Source organism: Dipodomys spectabilis, unplaced genomic scaffold (genome assembly GCF_019054845.1).
Source record: "Dipodomys spectabilis isolate Male_0828 unplaced genomic scaffold, ASM1905484v1 ptg000229l, whole genome shotgun sequence".
Taxonomy (NCBI): domain Eukaryota; kingdom Metazoa; phylum Chordata; class Mammalia; order Rodentia; family Heteromyidae; genus Dipodomys; species Dipodomys spectabilis.
The window spans coordinates 1,639,281-1,656,877 of record NW_024870906.1 but is presented as its reverse complement, the minus strand read 5'-3'; the positions used below and the strand labels follow the sequence as shown (position 1 = coordinate 1,656,877).

The 17,597-nt window shown below is 44.5% G+C and overlaps 1 protein-coding gene across 1 annotated transcript in view; it reads left to right on the top strand.

The window, feature by feature from the left end:
- The window catches only part of Cdca2 (cell division cycle associated 2), a 33,091-nt gene extending 16,668 nt beyond the window's left edge, over window positions 1–16,423 (top strand). Inside the window, exons 12-16 of the mRNA XM_042697830.1 lie at window positions 3,569–3,657; window positions 4,517–4,636; window positions 11,453–11,624; window positions 13,091–14,516; window positions 16,309–16,423. Coding sequence (XP_042553764.1) covers window positions 3,569–3,657; window positions 4,517–4,636; window positions 11,453–11,624; window positions 13,091–14,516; window positions 16,309–16,423 — 1,922 coding nt within the window. The remainder of the gene's footprint in view (window positions 1–3,568; window positions 3,658–4,516; window positions 4,637–11,452; window positions 11,625–13,090; window positions 14,517–16,308) is intronic.
- The last annotated feature ends 1,174 nt before the right edge of the window (window positions 16,424–17,597 follow it).

The window sequence follows — 17,597 nt, the reverse complement described above, 5'->3', positions numbered from 1 at the left end:
TGTACCTCCTCTACCTCACCCCATCCAGCCCTCTCCCCTGATCACCCTTTAAACAATGTCAACAGTTGCCATACATGCATATAAAGTTCTTGGGCCATCTTTACCCTCATTCCCTCTCTCCTCATCTGCCTTCCCCTCTCCTGCTGATAGCAGGACAGCTTCATGACAGTTTTTCACATTTAGTATGATGTTGGATATAGGATTCTCATATGTGGCCTTTGTTATGTTCAGTTCATTCTTTCTGTTCCTAGTTTCTTCAGAGCACATAGTGTAAAATGCTGTTGTTTTATCAAAGGCTTTTTCTGTGTCAGTTGAAATGATTATGTGATCTTCGTCATCAGACTCTTATGTGCTGTTACATCTATTGATCTACATAAGTTGAACCATCCTTATATCTCTGGGATTAAACCATTGTGATTGTCTGATCTTATTAATGAGCTATTAATTGAATTCTGTTTGCAATTTTTTTTTTAATCATTATGAGTCAGGTCACAAGTACATTTCTTTTTGAATAGTGTCACCATTTCTCATTTTCTCCCAGTTTTTCCCTCCTGACCTCCCTCCCACATAAGTTGTATAGTTTATTTTCAGCATAGTTTCTAGTGAGTATCACTGCTAAATTGTTCACTCTGTCCCACCATTTCCTTGCTCCCCCTTATGTTCCCCAAAATAGATCAACTTACATATAAGAAAATATACACAAATAAAAAACAGAAGGAAAATAAAAAAACAAGAAGCAAAGTAACATAAACTACTCTTGTTTCTATTTCTTGGATTCATTTCAGTAAATATCATTTTATATGATCATATGCACATAGCTATTGAGCCTGTATGATCCTCTCCAAGCTTATATCCTTCTTTGGTCTCACTGTGTGAATGTCTAGAGTCCTGAATAATTTATCACGTCCAGGTATATTTTTTTTCTTTTTATCATCCAGTGTGTTTGCTTGTTGATTTATAGGCACATTTTAGTTACCAGAAATGAAGGAAATCATACAACCTATGTTTCTTTGGGTCTGGCTTGCTTCTCTTACTTTCCAAGTCTTTCCATTTCCTTACAAAGGGTACAATATCATTCTTTCTGATGGAAACATAGAATTCCATACCACATTTTTTTTATCCATTCATCTGCTGAGGGGTATTTGCATTGATTCCATATCAGCTATGGTAAACGTTGCTGCAGTGATCATGGTTGTGCTGATAGCTTTAGTGTGACTTTGTTTGTGCTCTATTGGATAAATGCTCAGGACTGGAATTGCTGGGTCATAGGAAAGCTCTTTGTTTAGTCTTTTGAGGAACCTCCATACTGCTTTCCAGAGTGGCTAAACAAGTTTATGTTGCTACCAACAGTGTATAGGGTTCCCTTTTGGCCACATCCTCACCAGCATCTGTTTCTGTTAGTTTTCTTGATAATGGCCGTTCTAACTGGATGAGGTAGAATCTCAAAGTTGTTTTGATTTGCATTTCTTTTATGGCCAGAGATGCTGAACATTTCTTCATGTGCCTATTGGTCATTCTTACTTCTGAGAGGTCTCTTAAGTTTTTTGTTTTGTTTTGTTTTGCCCCCCTCGGTCATGGGGCTTGAACTCTGGGCCTGGGCACTGTCCCTCAGCTCTTCAGCTCAAGGCTAGCACTTTACCACTTGCAACAGCGCCACTTCCAGTTTTATGGTGGTTAATTGGAGGTGAGAGTCTCATGGACTTTCCTGCCTGGGATCTCAGATCTTAGCTTTCTAAGTAGCTAAGATTAGAGGTGTGAGCCACCAGAACTCAGCCCTCTTTAAGTTTTTAGCCCATTTATTAATTGAGTTGTTGTTTCTTTGAGGCTTTATTTTTAAGGAGTTTCACTTTTTGAGCTCTACGTGTACTTTAGATATAACAGAGCTAGTAAAAATATCCCATTCTGTGGGCTATTTATCTTTGCAACTGTTCTGTTTAGAATTTTTGTGTCTATGTCCACCAGAGATTTGTCTAAAATTCTGTTTTTGTTGTATTTGGTAATATTATAATACCGACTTCATAGAATTTGATAGCATTCTATTTCTTCCCTTTCTATATCATGGAAATGTTCGAAGGTATTGATGCCATTTCTTCTTTAAAGGTCCTATGGAATTTGACTATGGATTGGTTTTCTTAGGCATTATTTTGTTGGGAAACTATTACTGCTTCAATTGCATTGTTATAGATCTATGTTTGTTATAGATCTGTTTAAAGGTTTATATTTTCTTGGTTCAGTCGGGTAGGTCAAAAACATTACCCATTTGCTCTGGATTTTTCAGTTTATTTAAATGTAGATTTTTTTTTTTTAAATATTCCCCTATGATCCTCTGGGGAGAGAGAGAGAGAGAGTGAGTGAGTGAGTGAGGAGTGTGTGTGTGTGTGTGTGTGTGTGTGTGTGTGTCATGTCCCATTTGACCTCTGAATTTTATTTATTTGGGTTTTTTCCTCCTCCTCTTGGTCAGGTTGGATGGGGTCTATCAGTCTCATGTGTTTTTTTCAGATAACCAGAATCTTTACACTTGTCTTTCCATTTTATTACTTTCTGCCCTAATCTTATTATTTATTTCCATCTACTAATTTTGCATTTGGCTTGTTCTGTTTTTCTAGGAGCTTTAGCTACTCATTAGGTTATGTATTTGAGATCATTCTGATTTTCAGTATAGCCACTGACATTTGAAAAACCCTTAACATACTAGACTACCTTTTATTCATACTGATAAAAGCAATCAAATCAAAATTTTCCTAAACTTTAAGAAATTTAAATACAATATTTTCGTAGCTGTATTAATGCCCTAATTTCAACTTTATTCCACAAAATGTGGTTTGAAATAAATGGACATTATGAATAATGTGCATTTTAATGTGTCTTAGTAATCATGTGTTCACAGCGTTAGGATTTAGGGTGTTGTCTTAGCATTGAGATATGTCACATGCAAAGTAGTAAAAGTTATTTAGTAAACCTTGAAGTTTCCTTTTTTGTTTTTTAACACTTTTGGGTCTGAATTTGTTCTTCTTAGTAATTTATGTTTAAATATAATATTATAAACAACAGTGAAATATCATAAGCAAAAGTAATTTAGGCTTAAAAAGTAATTTATTTTTTGTCAGTCGTGGGGCTTGAACTCTGGGCTTGGGCGCTATCCCTGCGCTCTTCACCTCAAGGTGAATGCTCTACCGCTTGAGCCACAGTACCACTTCCGATTTTTCTAGTGGTTAATTGGAGATAAAATTCTCACAGACTTTTCTGCCTGGGCTAGCTGAGAACAGTGATCCTCAGATCTCAGCCTCCTCAGTAGCTAGGATTACAGGCGTGAGCCACTGGCACCTGGCTTAAAATGTAATATTTTAAGCAAAAGCGAGAATGATGGGAAGGGGTGACACTGATCACAATGCATTGTATTAAAAAATTGACAGGTTGTATTGAAACCCTTTCGAAATAAAAACTCTTGTTTAGGAAAAAACAAAAAAGCAATGGCAATATCCAAAAATAAAGCATCTAGAGTTTCCACAAGATGATGCATGTAATATTTCTGTATTAGCAACCTGTTTTTTCTTGTCTTGATTATCAGGCACAGAGACCTTTATTTCTTCAAATAACCCTGAAAAAACGTCTTCCCATAAAGTCAATAGAGTAACACGGACTTCTAACAGAAGGAAGGTAAGTGGTGAAGGCACAGATCTCTTCATGATAAACTTTTATGGGTCAAATCCTTATTTGGTCAGTGTCATTAAGAGTTGATACCTTATCCTGTTTTGCATGTAATCCAGAGTAATGATGTTTTGCTAATTTGATTTTGACTAATCCTGTAAGAAGACTAATCCACTGAAGAACATAATGCTTTCAGAATTATATTCTTGTGGAAGATAATCAAAGTTTTGAGGTCTACATGAGTTTATGAATTGTATAAAAGTGGGCCCAGATCTAGAAAACAACATAACGGCAACTCTCTCTTAAACTGTCCTTTGATATGTTTAACACTGGGTTTCATCTTGGAGTTTTAATAACTCACATTGATATATATTTTTTGCTGTTTTATTAAATTCCATAAAATTGGATTTTCCTATAATATCATAGTATGTTAAGATATTTTGTACTGTGATTGGAAGGAAAACCAAGAATTCCAACCTAGTTCCTCCAGGTAATCTAATAATTCCTTTCTTATAACCCCACAGTTAAATACTGAATTATAGATTCTCTATGTAGTTAAAGTTCTTTCTATCTTTCTAATATAATTATGTAGCATCCTTATACTTCTGGATCTGTGTTTGCTAAATCAGATGATGATGATTGGTGTTTCTGTCCTTTGCATTTTGGGTATAGTGTCTGCAGTAGAACTTGCAGTTGGGTAACAGGATGTAAAATGGGGGGGAGGGGGGGGCCTGGGCTGTACCCAGGAGTCGACCGCATTTGCCTTGCCAGGCCCAAGTGTGATGGAAGAGAACCAAGTGAGAACTTTGCATTAAAATGTAACTGCTTAGCTCTATATAGTAACTTTACTTTAACTTTACTTTTTTAGCAATCAAATATTTGCAACTTGGAGAATATGGAGACCCCACCTTGTAGAGAAAAGAAAACTAATAAGAGGAAGTCTCAAGAAACCAAGTGTACAAACAAAACAGTTCCTAAAAAGAATCAGGTAAATCACCTAAATAGAATGTTGTGAGCCATGATTGGTGATACAGGCCTGACATCTCAGCACTCCAGAGGCTGAAGCAGTAAGGTAGAGAGTCCCACGCCAGCCTGGCTTACACAGTGAGACAGAACAAAATTTAAAAGTTTAAGAAGTGATATGTTTATTGAAATACGGAAACATAACTTTTTTCATGTTATAATTGGACCTATGATTACTTAGGCTGTTTTATCCTAGAGTAGAACAGCCATGAGCCATGTTCTCCTCAACCATTAAGTCCCTGAGAGACAGTTTTATCTTTGTGTCACATATATCTAGCACAATAAACAGTTAACACTAAGGAATGGAGTGGATTCTTGCCTTTGAACCTAATCCCACATCATCGTACCTTTTATTCTTTCTTTCCAGTTTTTATTTTCAATGAGGCAGGTTCTCGATTGCCTAGAATCGTGGCCTACAATTGTCACAGGTCCTCCTGTTTCAGGCTCCCACATGCTAGGATGCAAAGTATGTGCTACTGTGCTCAGTTTCTGAACATTTTAATGGACTTTCAGGTGCCTTTGGCTTAGATGTATAATCATAGCTACTCAGGCTGATGAGGTCGTAGTTCAAAGCCAGCCTGGGAAGAAAAATTCACTGAAGTCCATTTCCAAAATAACCAGCAAAAAAAAAAAAACAAAAAACCAGTCTTGGAGATGTGACTCACATGATTGAACACCTGCCTAGCAGACATGAAGCCCTAAGTTCATATCCCAGTGCCACCAAAAAAAAAAAGAAGGAAAGAAAGAAAAGAAAAGATCAGCTCTAGATTTGTTGTTCCTCCTTCCCTCTAGTACTGGACCACAGTAGTGTTCATGTTTTCAGACACTGTCTGAAGTCTGGTCTCATTTTTCCCCACGTTGCCACTCCACTGGAATTATTTTCCACTTGTTGAGTAACCTAGTTTCTGTAATCCGAGTATACTTTTTAGCTGTGTTCTCCCTAGCCATCCACTGTATTGAGCATCAGAGTCTGGTGAGGGCTGATTTTTTTCTTCTTCCATCCATCCTTTTTTTTCTAGAATTCTACTCTTTTTTTTTTTTTTTTTTTTGTCGGTCGTGGGGCTTGAACTCTGGGACTGGGCGCTGTCCCTCAGCTCTTCAGCTCAAGGCAGAGCGCTCTACCACTTGAGCTACAGCGCCACTTCCGGTTTTCTGGTGGTTTATTGGAGATAGGAGTCTCACAGTCTCTCCTGCCCGGGCTGGCTTTGAACTGCGAACTCAGATCTCAGCCTCCTGAGTAGCTAGGATTACAGGCATGAGCCACCAGCGCCCGGCTAGAATTCTACTCTTTACCCTCATCAATTAAAAATTTTTGGTTGATTGATAATTTTGGTTTGATTGGTAATTATCAAGTTTGAAAACCAAATCTTCCTGATCCATACATGTGTGTCCACCTCCCTACTAGACAGCTTTTATTAAGCCATCGATTTTTTTTTGTCATTTACATTTTTTTTATTGTGAAAATACCATACAGAAGAGTTACAATTACATGGGCAAGATAACAAGTACATTTCTTATCAAGCATTGTTGACTCCTCATTGTTTCCCCTTCCCATCCCTTCCCATACTCCCCCACCGATTCTCTCCCTACCCCCCACCAAAGTTGTTAAGTTCGTTTTTCGACATAACGACTTGTACATCTCATTGTTGCAATGGGTCCACCTGTATCCCTAGTTAAACGATTTGTTTTTTTCCCTTCCCCTCCACAAATTATAGCAACATCAAATTCAGTGAAAGTATGGGTTATACTGTGGGGGAGGGACATACAAAGCAACATAGAAATGATCTTATAAATATGATGAAAGGAAAAAAAAAATTTGAATCTTATCTTGGGGTTCATTCCCCTAACATCAACTTGTCTGACCTTTTCTGCTTGACTCAGTCATATACTAGTTATTGCAAATAAGGGAAACCATGGGACCTATGTTTCTTTGGACCTGGCTTACTTCACTTAATATAATTTTTTCAATGTCTTTCCATTTCCTAACAAATTGGACAATGCCATTCTTTCTGATGGAGGCATCGAATTCCATTGTGTATATATACCACATTTTCTTGATCCATTCATCTACTGAGGGGCATCTGGGTTGGTTCCATATCTTTGCTATGGTAAATAATGTTACAATAAACATAGCCGTGCTGGTAGCTTTAGTGTGGTCTTGTTTGTGATCATTTGGGTAAATGCCCAAAAGTGGGATTGCTGGGTCATAGGGGAGCTCTATGTGGAATCTTTTGAGGAACCTCCATTCTGCTTTCCAAAGTGGTTGAACAAGTTTATACTCCCACCAACAATGCAGTAAGGTTCCCTTCTGTCCACATCCCCTCCAGCATCTGTTGTTATTAGAGTTCTTGATTATAGCCATTCTAACTGGGGTGAGGTGGTATCTCAATGTTGTTTTGATTTGCATTTCTTTTATGGCTAGAGGGGTTGAGCATTTCTTCATGTGTCTATTGGCCATCCTTCTTTCTTCTTCAGAGAAGTTTCTCTTTAAGTCTTTAGCCCACTTATTTATTGGGCAGTTGTTTCTTTGAGGATTTGTTGTTGGGGGAATTAATTTTTTGAGTTCCAAGTATATTTTAGATATGAGACCCTTGTCCATTGTATGGCTAGTGAAGATCTTCTCCCAATCCATGGGCTTTCTGTTGATCTTGGGAGCTCTGTCCTTTGCCATGCAGAAGCTCTACAATTTCATGCAATCCCATTTGTCCAACCTTTCTTTGATTTCTTGTGTTTCTGGGTCTCTATTAAGAAAATTTCGGTCTGTGCCAAGGAGACCTAGGGTTTCTCCTATTCCATCCTGTAATGTTTTCAGAGTGTTTGCTTTGACTCCGAGGTCTTTGATCCATTTGGAGTTGATTCTGGTGCAGGGTGATATATAAGGATCTAGCTTTAGTTTTCTACAAGTAGTTAACCAATTTTGCCAGCACCATTTACTGAAGAGGCTGTCTTTCTTCCATTCTATTTTTTTAGCTCCCTTATCGAAGATTAGATGGCTATAGGTCTTTAGGTTCATTTCTGGGTTTTCAAGTCTATTCCATTGGTCCTGTTGTCTGTTCTTGTGCCAGACACCCAATGCAGCCCATAAACTTTCTTCTCAAACTCCCTAAAATGCTTTTCATGATTGAATGACATTAATACCCTTGACTCATCAAATCTAAGTCCTGGTTTATTTTCTTTTGTTAGGTCACATTTTAAATGATAAAGATTCCTTTTGTTGGGAAAAATTGCCTAAGTTCAAAACTAAGCATATAACTTGTTCCATTTAATAATTGACTTCTTTCATATGTATACTTTTAAAAACGCTGATGAATAATGTACATCTATTTTTTTTATATCAAGTCAGTGACCACAGAATTCAAGAATTGAGCATTAGCTTGTTCCAACTCCTTCCCATTCCCTGGTGAATTATTCAAATTTATGTAATAAAAGGAATAGACTTATAATAACCTTAGAAAGGAAAGGGAATGAGGGAGGTGTTAAGCAACAGACAGCAGCGCTAAACGAATTTCTAGAAGACGCAGCAGATGGGAACATGTTGACAGATAGAAGAGGTGGAAAGATTTACAGCTCAGAATGTGCTAGGAAGGAGCTAGAGGGATCTGGGAACCAGCCTGCCTATGGGAGTCCCAGGAGACTCCGCTCAGAATTGGCAGGTACAGTGGGTTTGGAGAGCAAGAAAGTGGTACTGAAAAAAAACAGATTCATGGAAGTCCTCTATGTGGAACGCCGCGTAGCGTAGCAGTTGGCACGTCGCCTGCTTCCCCCTCGAGCCCCATGGCAGATGTTGTCATCTAGGTTACAGCCCGAGTTCTGCCATTCAGGAAGTCTTCACCAGTGCCACAGCTGGCTCTTGCCTTCCAGCAAAGCCTGGCAGTGGATTCTCTCCAGGCTCCTACCTGGCCTGACCCCACACAGAGTTCCTTGCAAAGAGGAGACTGAGCTGGAACACGGACACCCTTATCAACTCATCCAGTCTTTCTGTTGTTGTTGTTTTGTCAGTCCTTGGGCTTGAACTCTGGGCCTGGGCGCTGTCTCTCAGCTCTTTAGCTCAAGGCCAGCGCTCTACCACATGAGCCACAGTGCCACTTCCGTTTTCTGGTGGTTTATTGGAGATGAGTCTCACTGACTTTCCTGCCCGGGCTGGCTTTGAACCTCGATCTTCAGATCTCTGCCTCCTGATTAGCTAGGATTACAGGCGTGAGCCACTGGCGCCTGGCTCATCCAGTCTTTTCTTAAATAAGAATTAGAAGGTTGATATTCATTCATTCATTCATAGTTGGTGAGTAGCCTTGTCTGTGCTGGGCACTGTTAGAGGTATTAGACCATCTGTATAAACAAAGTCATGCTAAAAAAGGGATGTTTTTTCTTCCTTGTTTAAACTTACTTGAAGATTCAAAGAAAATCACATAACCTCCAGACTCCCAGTGCATTGGGAAGGAATGGGAAGGTGAGAGTGGCCAGCACTTCTAGCTGGGGTTGGTCCCGTGCTACACCTCACGTGCTAACTCCCACCCCACCCCAACCTTGTGTCTCGTGTGTGTGTGTGTGTGTGTGTGTGTGTGTGCACGCGCGTGTGTGTGCGTGCACACGTGTGCACACACGTTGCTGCAGTGGCCGCCTCTCAGAAGAGGACAGGTGCACAGTTGAGTTACTTGACTAAGGCTGTGGAGCAGTTACGTGGGAGAAACGATTCCAATGCTCAGTATCTGGCATCAGGGGATGAATGTTTCTCTTTTGAAATTCATCTGTGAGTCCCACCTTCAGATTTTTCTTTTCTCTTGGCTTTGGCATCCATTGACCTAGCCAGCATTCCCCATCTGCTCCACGGAATGTCAGCAGATGTTCCCTGAGAAAAGAAGTTTGATGGAGACCCGGCATTCTCTTTCTGAGCAGAGAGATTATTTACACTGGGAACGTCTCAGAGTCCTACGCTAAATGTATGTTGTATATCACCCAGAGGCACATTCATCATGTGCACTTCTAAAATTGTTTTCTTGTGGAATGTTGTGTTTGGTTCTGTTTTTATAGCTGTCGAAATCTCAAGGAACAAAGTTTTATGCTATTTTTGTGCTCTTTGAATCTCATCCACTTTTTTCTTTTTAAAGTACTTTAAGTAGTTGTTCAAAGAATCTTTGATTCAACATACCAGTTTATGCAACAATGTATCTCGGTGTCATCTCTGCCATCTCCCCCTCACCCCAGTCTCTCCTCACCCACTTTTCACATCTCTTTCTCCTAAGTCTTCTGGTTATCATCCCATGATTTTTCTTCTTCGTTGGGTGAGAGGAAGCTCAAGGTGTTCACACTTCGCTGCACCCGCAGGGAGTCCTCCTTGCTTTGCCTTGATGCTTTGCACACATGGCCTCTGTGCTGGCAGTTGGTGACTGCTGCTCCTACCTGGGTATCCTGGCTCTGGACTGCTGGAACTTATCCTTGGTCTGTGTTTGCTGCCCCGCTTTAAGATCCTGTGTTTGTTCCTTTTCTTTCAAAAGCCCTAATTGGGCAGAACCGTTCTTCTGAACTCTGACTGGGCCATCGTGCCTTCTGCAGGCCAGGTCACAGAGTGGCCACACAGTCTGTCCTGCCCTTGGCTCCGGCCCAGGCACACCTCTAACGCCATGTCCTGTGTGCCTGTCTCATCCCACACGGTATTACCAGGCACGTGGCAGTTTCTCCATGGATGTTGGATGAATTCTGCTTCTCAAAAACATGTGTATCTTGAAAGCCTGTGAGGATATTTTCATTCCTTTTGCTCTAATTTTTTTTTTCTTTTGTTGGTTTGTGGGCTTGAACTCAGGGCCTGGGTGCCATCTCTGGGCTCTTTTTTTTTTTGCTCAAGGCTAGTACCCTATCACTTTGAGCCACAGCTCCACTTCTGGTTTTTGAATGGTTAGTCAGAGATGAGACTTTCATGGGGACTTTTCTGCCCAGGCTGGCTTTGAACCATGATCCTCAGATCTCAGCCTCCTGAGTGCTGGAATTACAGGCGTGAGCCACCCAGCGCCTGGCCCTTATCTTTGTGGAGTGTTTGAGTTTCCCTAGAGTCTTCTCTATATGAAGCTGTCTTTTTTTCTTTGTAACAGAACATGTTTTTCATTTGTTAACTGATTGTTCTGTGATTCTGTATTCCAGAAGTATTTAAACATTTTGAGTTTCATGGACATTTCTATTGTGGAAAATTGGTTATTGCTGAGCCTTGTGTCTCCTCTATCTTCTAATGCTTGCTAAAACCCTTTCTCATCGTTACCTTTTTCTGTTTTGCCTGAGAAGCTTGTACATGCTAGGCACAGCACTCTTCTACTGAGCCAAACCCCAGCCCCTGTAATTTCTCCATTTTAATCACAGTTAATGTATTTGTTTGAATTGGTTGAGCTAGCTTTGTGGTCTTCAGGTTGTATCTAAATGCCTGTGGTTTCTTCTCTGAGGCCTGTAAACAGGAAACTGGTTCCAGTAGCCATCAGCAGGTAACTTAGGCTAGGATAATCTGTGATATTATATGACTATGTCCTATTTAGGACAAATGCCTCTTGTCCAGATGTGCAGGGTCCAATCTGGGCTCTTGTTTATCCAGCAGTTACTTTGGCAAGTAGAGGAAGCTGTTGTACAGTGTGTGTGTTGGATTCTGTTTCCTATTTTTCTGACTTTGTGTAATTTACTTCCTACCCAAAAATTTCAAATGGAATAAAATCTTGCATTTTCTAGTAATAAGTTTTAAAGGGCAAAATGTGTGTGTGGTACGTGGCGCTACGTGTTTCTCAAGCATTTTAACACATCTTCTCAGGTTGGAAAAAGCTGCAGAAGGAAGAAAGGAAAGGGGAAGAAGAGTACTCAAAAGTCTTTATATGGGGAAAGAGACATTGCTTCCAAGAAACCCCTCCTGAGCCCCATTCCTGAGCTGCCTGAGGGCAACGAGATGACGCCTTCAGGCCCCAGCTTCTGGAGCACTTGTTCAGGTATCTGCCCTTCTCCTCCCTCTTTGTTCCAGTTCCCTTCCTTCCCTTTCCCACTCACTGTGGAAGCTGCGCATGTGCGAAACTAGCAAGGACCGCAGGAAGCATGAGGCTGTCCTCATTCATGACCCAGCAGCTCAGGACCCAGAGCCCCTGACCACTGCACGCAGTTCCCGGGGGAAGTTAGTTCTGATGTCCTACAATTTGCTGCTTAAAGAATTTTGTCACAATGAATTGCATTTGGTTGCCTTACTGAAGAAGGCAGTAACTCAATATTGGATACATCTCATAAGATGTATATAATTTTTTTAGAAAACTAATAACTTTGCAAAAATTATTAATATATATAAATTTTGAGGACAAAAATTAAAAAATTTGCCCCACAATATTTCCTTAGAGATGATATCTTCTAGGAATAATACTTACAAACTAAGATTATTACCTCGAAAGTAGTGTTTATAAGCAAACATCAAGGTTAGTTAAATAAGAAATGGCTTGGAGTTGCTATTAGCTCTTAATGCCTGAGTTTTAACGTGACTAATGTGGCCACTTGGCATGTTGATATTTGCACGGAATAATTTTTGAAAGAATAACGACCTCTGTCTGTCATCCACTATGGTTATTGATGAGGAGTTTATTGATGAGGAGTTGTAATTCATAGGCTCAGGGGTGGAGGAGGTACATTCACCCGAGGGTGAATGGAGAAATGCAGGCCTCCGACCGCCTGCCCCTGCTCCACCCACCTGTCTTTTCTCGTGGCCGGGGGACCGGAGGGCCACTGGCTTCACCGTGTTTAAGGCCGCCCAAAGCCGCTGATAAATTTCCAGGAAATGCCAGTACTGGAAACAAACATGTTTGTACCCAAGGATGTCACTAAAGGGTTACAGGCAGTTTCCCTTCCTGCTTTCTCTCCATCCTCTCTTGTTCTCCTCCTTGTCCCCGCCGGCCTTTTCCCTGGTCCGTTGGATTTTATGAACAGTTCGGTACAGGGCTACGGAAGAGCCCAGCTGCTGGCCGGGCTGTGGGCCTCGCCGGAGCCCACCGCCAGCCCCACGCCCTGCGGGAGCTCGTGGAAGCCGTGCTTTGCCTAGGCTGGTGCTCAGGGTTGGGTGTGTGCGATCGGGTTTGTCCTTGCGCTCCTCCTCCGAGCAGCTCCAGCCAGCGTGGTCCCCGGGCGGGCGGGCAGGCGGGCGGGCGGGGCGGAGACCTCCCCACTGGAGAGGTGGCACCTCCCGTGGCCTTTCCACCACCAGGAGGAAAGTGAGTCGGAGATGAAGGGGAGAGACCCAGAATACAGTGCTCCAGACGCCGGTGGTTGACAGAGGACTTAGAGCTGGGCATCCTGCCCGCTGCTCTGCCCTCACAGAGTTCCCATGGCCGAGCCTGAAACCTGGGGCGGAGGCCGAGGCCCGCGCCCGCGCCCGCGCCCGTGCCCGTGCCCATGACTGAGCCTTGTTCGCACTCCGCAGGTGACCGCAGCCCCCTGGGCCTGGAGGACGCGCGCGCCAGCAACGCCGCCAGACGCAGAAGCTTGTTCCCGGTGCGCCCCGATCTCCAGGCCCCCGCGCGCCCCCACTTCCCCCAGGACAGCCCCGCAGTGCCCGCGCCCGAGGCAGGGCCGCGCGCCCGGTTCGGCGACGGAGCCCCCGAAGCAGAGAGCCTGCCGGGAAGCGCGGGCGCCCCTGAGCCCCCCGAGGGGGACCCCGCGCCCCGCGAGCGTCCACGCGGCCCGGAGCTGGCTGCTGCGGGCCCGGGCACACGAGAGCTTTGCCCCGGCTCCGAATCCACAGAGGGTGCGAGCGGGAAGCGTGAGCGCGGAGACTGCGCTGCGGAGGGACAGTGGCCGCCATGTGAGCGCGAGCGCGGTGCAGAGGATCCGCGGGGAGAGGCCTCCACTGCGGAGGGCGCTGCGGGGCGGCCTGCGGACGCAGACCCCAGCTCCAGGCCCCGGAAGCCGCGGGGGCGCCCCCCGCGCCAGCCCTGCTGCTCGGGCCCTGCGCAGGTGGAGACCCGGGAGAGCCACGGCCCGGGCGTCCACGCGGGTCCCGCGGAGAGCCTCGGCCCTCCCCACGGCCCGGGCGTCCACGCGGGTCCCGCGGAGAGCCTTGGTCCTCCCCACGGCCCAGGAGTCCACGCGGGGCCCGCGGAGAGCCTTGGCCCTCCCCACGGCCCGGGCGCCCACGCGGGTCCCGCGGAGAGCCTTGGCCCTCCCCACGGCCCGGGAGTCCACGCAGGTCCTGCGGAGAGCCTTGGCCCTCCGCATGGCCCGGGAGTCCACGCGGGTCCCGCGGAGAGCCTCGGTCCTCCCCACGGCCCAGGCTTCCACGCGGGGCCCGCGGAGAGCCTCGGCCCTCCCCACGGCCCGGGAGTCCACGCGGGGCCCACGGAGAGCCTTGGCCCTCCCCACGGCCCGGGAGTCCACGCGGGGCCCACGGAGAGCCTTGGCCCTCCCCACGGCCCGGGCGTGGATGCGGCCCGGCTCTGCCAGGAGCTGGCCGAGGCCATGGAGCAGTCCCTGTGCGCAGCCGGCGTCCAGCCCAGGGTGCGCCGCAGCTCCCGGTTCCAGAGAGACTCCTGCGGCCAGGGGCTGATGTGGGTTCCCGCGCCCCCCGCGTCCAGGCGGAGGACCGTGGGCGCGGTGGACAGTGGGGGGCCCGGCGCCCCGTGCGGAGGGGCCGAGGAGCGCCCGCCCGCCGTCCCGATCCCGGTGCCCCAGCGGCACTGGTGGCGGCGGAGCTGCAGCTCCACACCGGCCAGCGCGCCCGAGGCCCCCGAGCCCTTGGGCCGTCCCAGACCCCGGGGCCGACCCCGGGGCCGACCCCGCCGCGCGCCGGCCGGCGCCCTGAGCCGCTCCCCTGCCACGCCCCGTCCCCCCATCTCAGTGCCCTGCCCTTTGTAACAATAAAAACCTTGCGAGTCGACGGACTTCGAAGGAGAAATGAGTGAGTGTGTCCGTCATTGGAAGCAGAGGCGGAAGCGCGGTCTAGCGGACGTCCCCGCACACTGGTAAAGGCTTTCGCTGTTACCTACGGACAGGGTCCTCTTAGAACCCCACTAAAGGCCCGACTTGTAATTCTCACATCTGAAGCGCTCTCTACCACCAGGCGTTTAGGCTGTTGTCAAAGCAAACCTGAGAAGTGACTTTTGATTTTGAGGTTCGTTTTTTTAGGTAAAATGGATAGAAATAGTGGAACTTTATGAAAACTAAGGTAATATAAACTTGAAAACATACAATGAGGTGGTAGAGGCTGAAATGATTAAAAGTCTAATAGCGATTAGGAAAATGGAGATCTTGGAACCCGATTTGGGTTGCATTTAAGAGGAAGTTTGATGCCTCATCTGCCTTCAATGAAGTTTTTACTTTAATAAGTTAAAATCAAATCTTAACATTTCAGAAAAATCCCTTCAGTGAGAATTTCGTCAGCCTATCATTGTAAGTGATTGAATAATTTAGGCAGAACTAATGTGAAAGCATGCTTTCAACAAGAGTCTGTGCTTTGAACATAGAGGGAGAGACTGGTGTTTCATGAAAATAGAGCATTTTCATCTTTAAAAGACCAGATTCACTTTATTTAACTTTGTCACAGGTAATTTGGGACTTAATTCATGATTTTCCATTTAAAAATGTGCAAAGCAGAAACTCTTGAAGGAGTTCTAGAAAATTAGTTCACTAACCAGAACTGGTAGCACACTGCTTTCTCTTTCAATATCATTTTCAGCAGCTTCATTTTCCATCTCATAATATCTGCTGCAGTTGCTTGCCTGTTTCTTTGCTTCATCTTTTGCACATTTCCTATGAATGTTTTGGTGGTTCTGATTGGAAATCTAAATTGCTGTCTATTTGGAATCTGTGAATGTACATAAATCGTTCTATCATTAAACAGTTGTCTCTGAAATCCTGTAAATCCTTAAATTCTCTCTGTCCTTGATTGCAGAAACATGTTAACAAATAGAGCTCCCAATAAATAACACAACAGGGAAGAAAGCTCCCGCTGGGCGGCCGTTTCCCCCTTGTAGATGGAGACTATTTGTTACCGCCCTGGCACCGGCAGGTCTGGAGCTCCTGCTGGTCAGGGCTAATGTATTTTACATTAACACCCAGAGCCATCCCAGCCTCTTGCTGCTCAAGGGTGGATTGTCCAAACGTTTCTTTAATCTTCACATGTAAGTTATTTAGGGTTTGGTATGGTGGTCAAATCCATATCATTGACAACAAACTATGAAAAAAGACTGACTTAGGACGATTTTTGGTTTATAATGAAAATAACAAGAACAAAGGTTTTTCAGAAACCTGAGTTGGAGGTTTAAAAAACATGTTTGCATCACTCAAAAGTTAAAGGTGAAGGTTAAAAACCTATCGTCATCAGCCTTCCCACCTTCCTGAAAATCTAGCACCTCCCTGTCTACTGACACCCACAGTTGAAAACTTACAGTTTACCAGTTCTGTTTCACAGGGTTTCATGAGAAATATTTTTTTGGTTTTTATGCCACAAACACTAGCAGTTTTTCTGAAAAGGCCAAGTCTGAAAAATCAAATAGTCGCATTCTTACCAAAAGATTTCATAAACTGTTTGGTCATGCTCGTTTCTTTTACTATTTCTTTCCGGGAATGTTTAAATCAGAGACATAGCTTCAAGGTAGTTTTTTCCTGCCTTTTTCCGTCCCTCATCTTCCCCTGTCCCTGCAGGTTCCTGCTTCTTCCAGAAGGTGGCAGTGTGACACCTCAAGTTTTCCCTTCCCTTGTGTTAGCGGAAGACCCAGGCCTGCTCTCACCTCCTGTTCCCTATGCCTTGCTCTATTAGCCCAAATCACAGGTTTCCATTAGAACAGTACAGAATTGAGAAGGAGAAGCCCACACAGACACCGTCCATCTCACCCAGCTCTGTGTGCTAACACAATGGGGTTACCACATATGCACCCTTCTGCAAGCAAACTTTTCAGAAAAGTACAGTGAATATCTGTCTCATCATAGCTTGGCTGCCACTTCCGTCTTCTTAAATTCCCTGCTTGGGATTACACAGTTTTGATTTCTGTTTTTCCTTGTTGGCAAGTACTGGGGTTTGAATCACTCTTCCACTGCAGCCACACCCCTAGCTTCTTTGTACTTAGCTTTGGTTTTGGGTAGAGAGGGTCTTGCACTTTTGCCTGGGCTAGCCATGATCTTCCTGCCTTCTGCCTCCCGAGTAGCTGGGATTACAGACGTGTTCCACCATACCTGGTCTCTGTCTCCAGATTTTGCTATTGAAAATTGTGCCACACAGGGCTTGTGTGAAAACGTCAGTAAGACAAAGCGATGGTTTTGAAGTTCTTTTGTGTGGATGGCGAGCAAGCCCCTGTCGCACACTTGGCATCCTTGCCTTTGTTTCCATCATTTTTTTTCCTGTTACTTTTTTCCACTTGGCCTGGGTTTTCTCTCACTGTACCTTCACCAGAACTCTGTAGAGATGAGGGACACATTTAGAGCTGGCCTAACCAGGACAAAGCTGTTGACAGGTCTTATAGCGTGACATACATTCGATGGAAAGACATTTGGGCCAGGTGTATGGAGGTAAGAAACCATCCGGTAAAGTTGACTGAAAAAGAGCACATACAACAGTAAAGTAATGGAATATTTCCAGCATCTTGATCACTCTGCGAGCCCCACCCTTCACAGCTGCTCATCTGATTTTTCTTTATGGCCCTGCCTCTCCTCGAATGTCATAGACATGAGATCATGTAGTGTCCCTCTGTGTCTGCTGTTGAGATTTTATGTTCTGTGGCACAAGTAGTGTGTTGCTGAGTAGTATTCCATGTTCTAAGTATACCAGCATGTGTTTGTCCGTTCTATACTTGATGGATATTCGCATTGTTTATGTTTTTGGCTGTTGTCAATAAAGCTACTCTCCATTTACATGTGTTTTTTTTTTTAATAGGCATGTATTCGTTTATCTTGGATGTCAGGAATGTGTGGATGGCATATGTTTCCTGCAGTGTCTG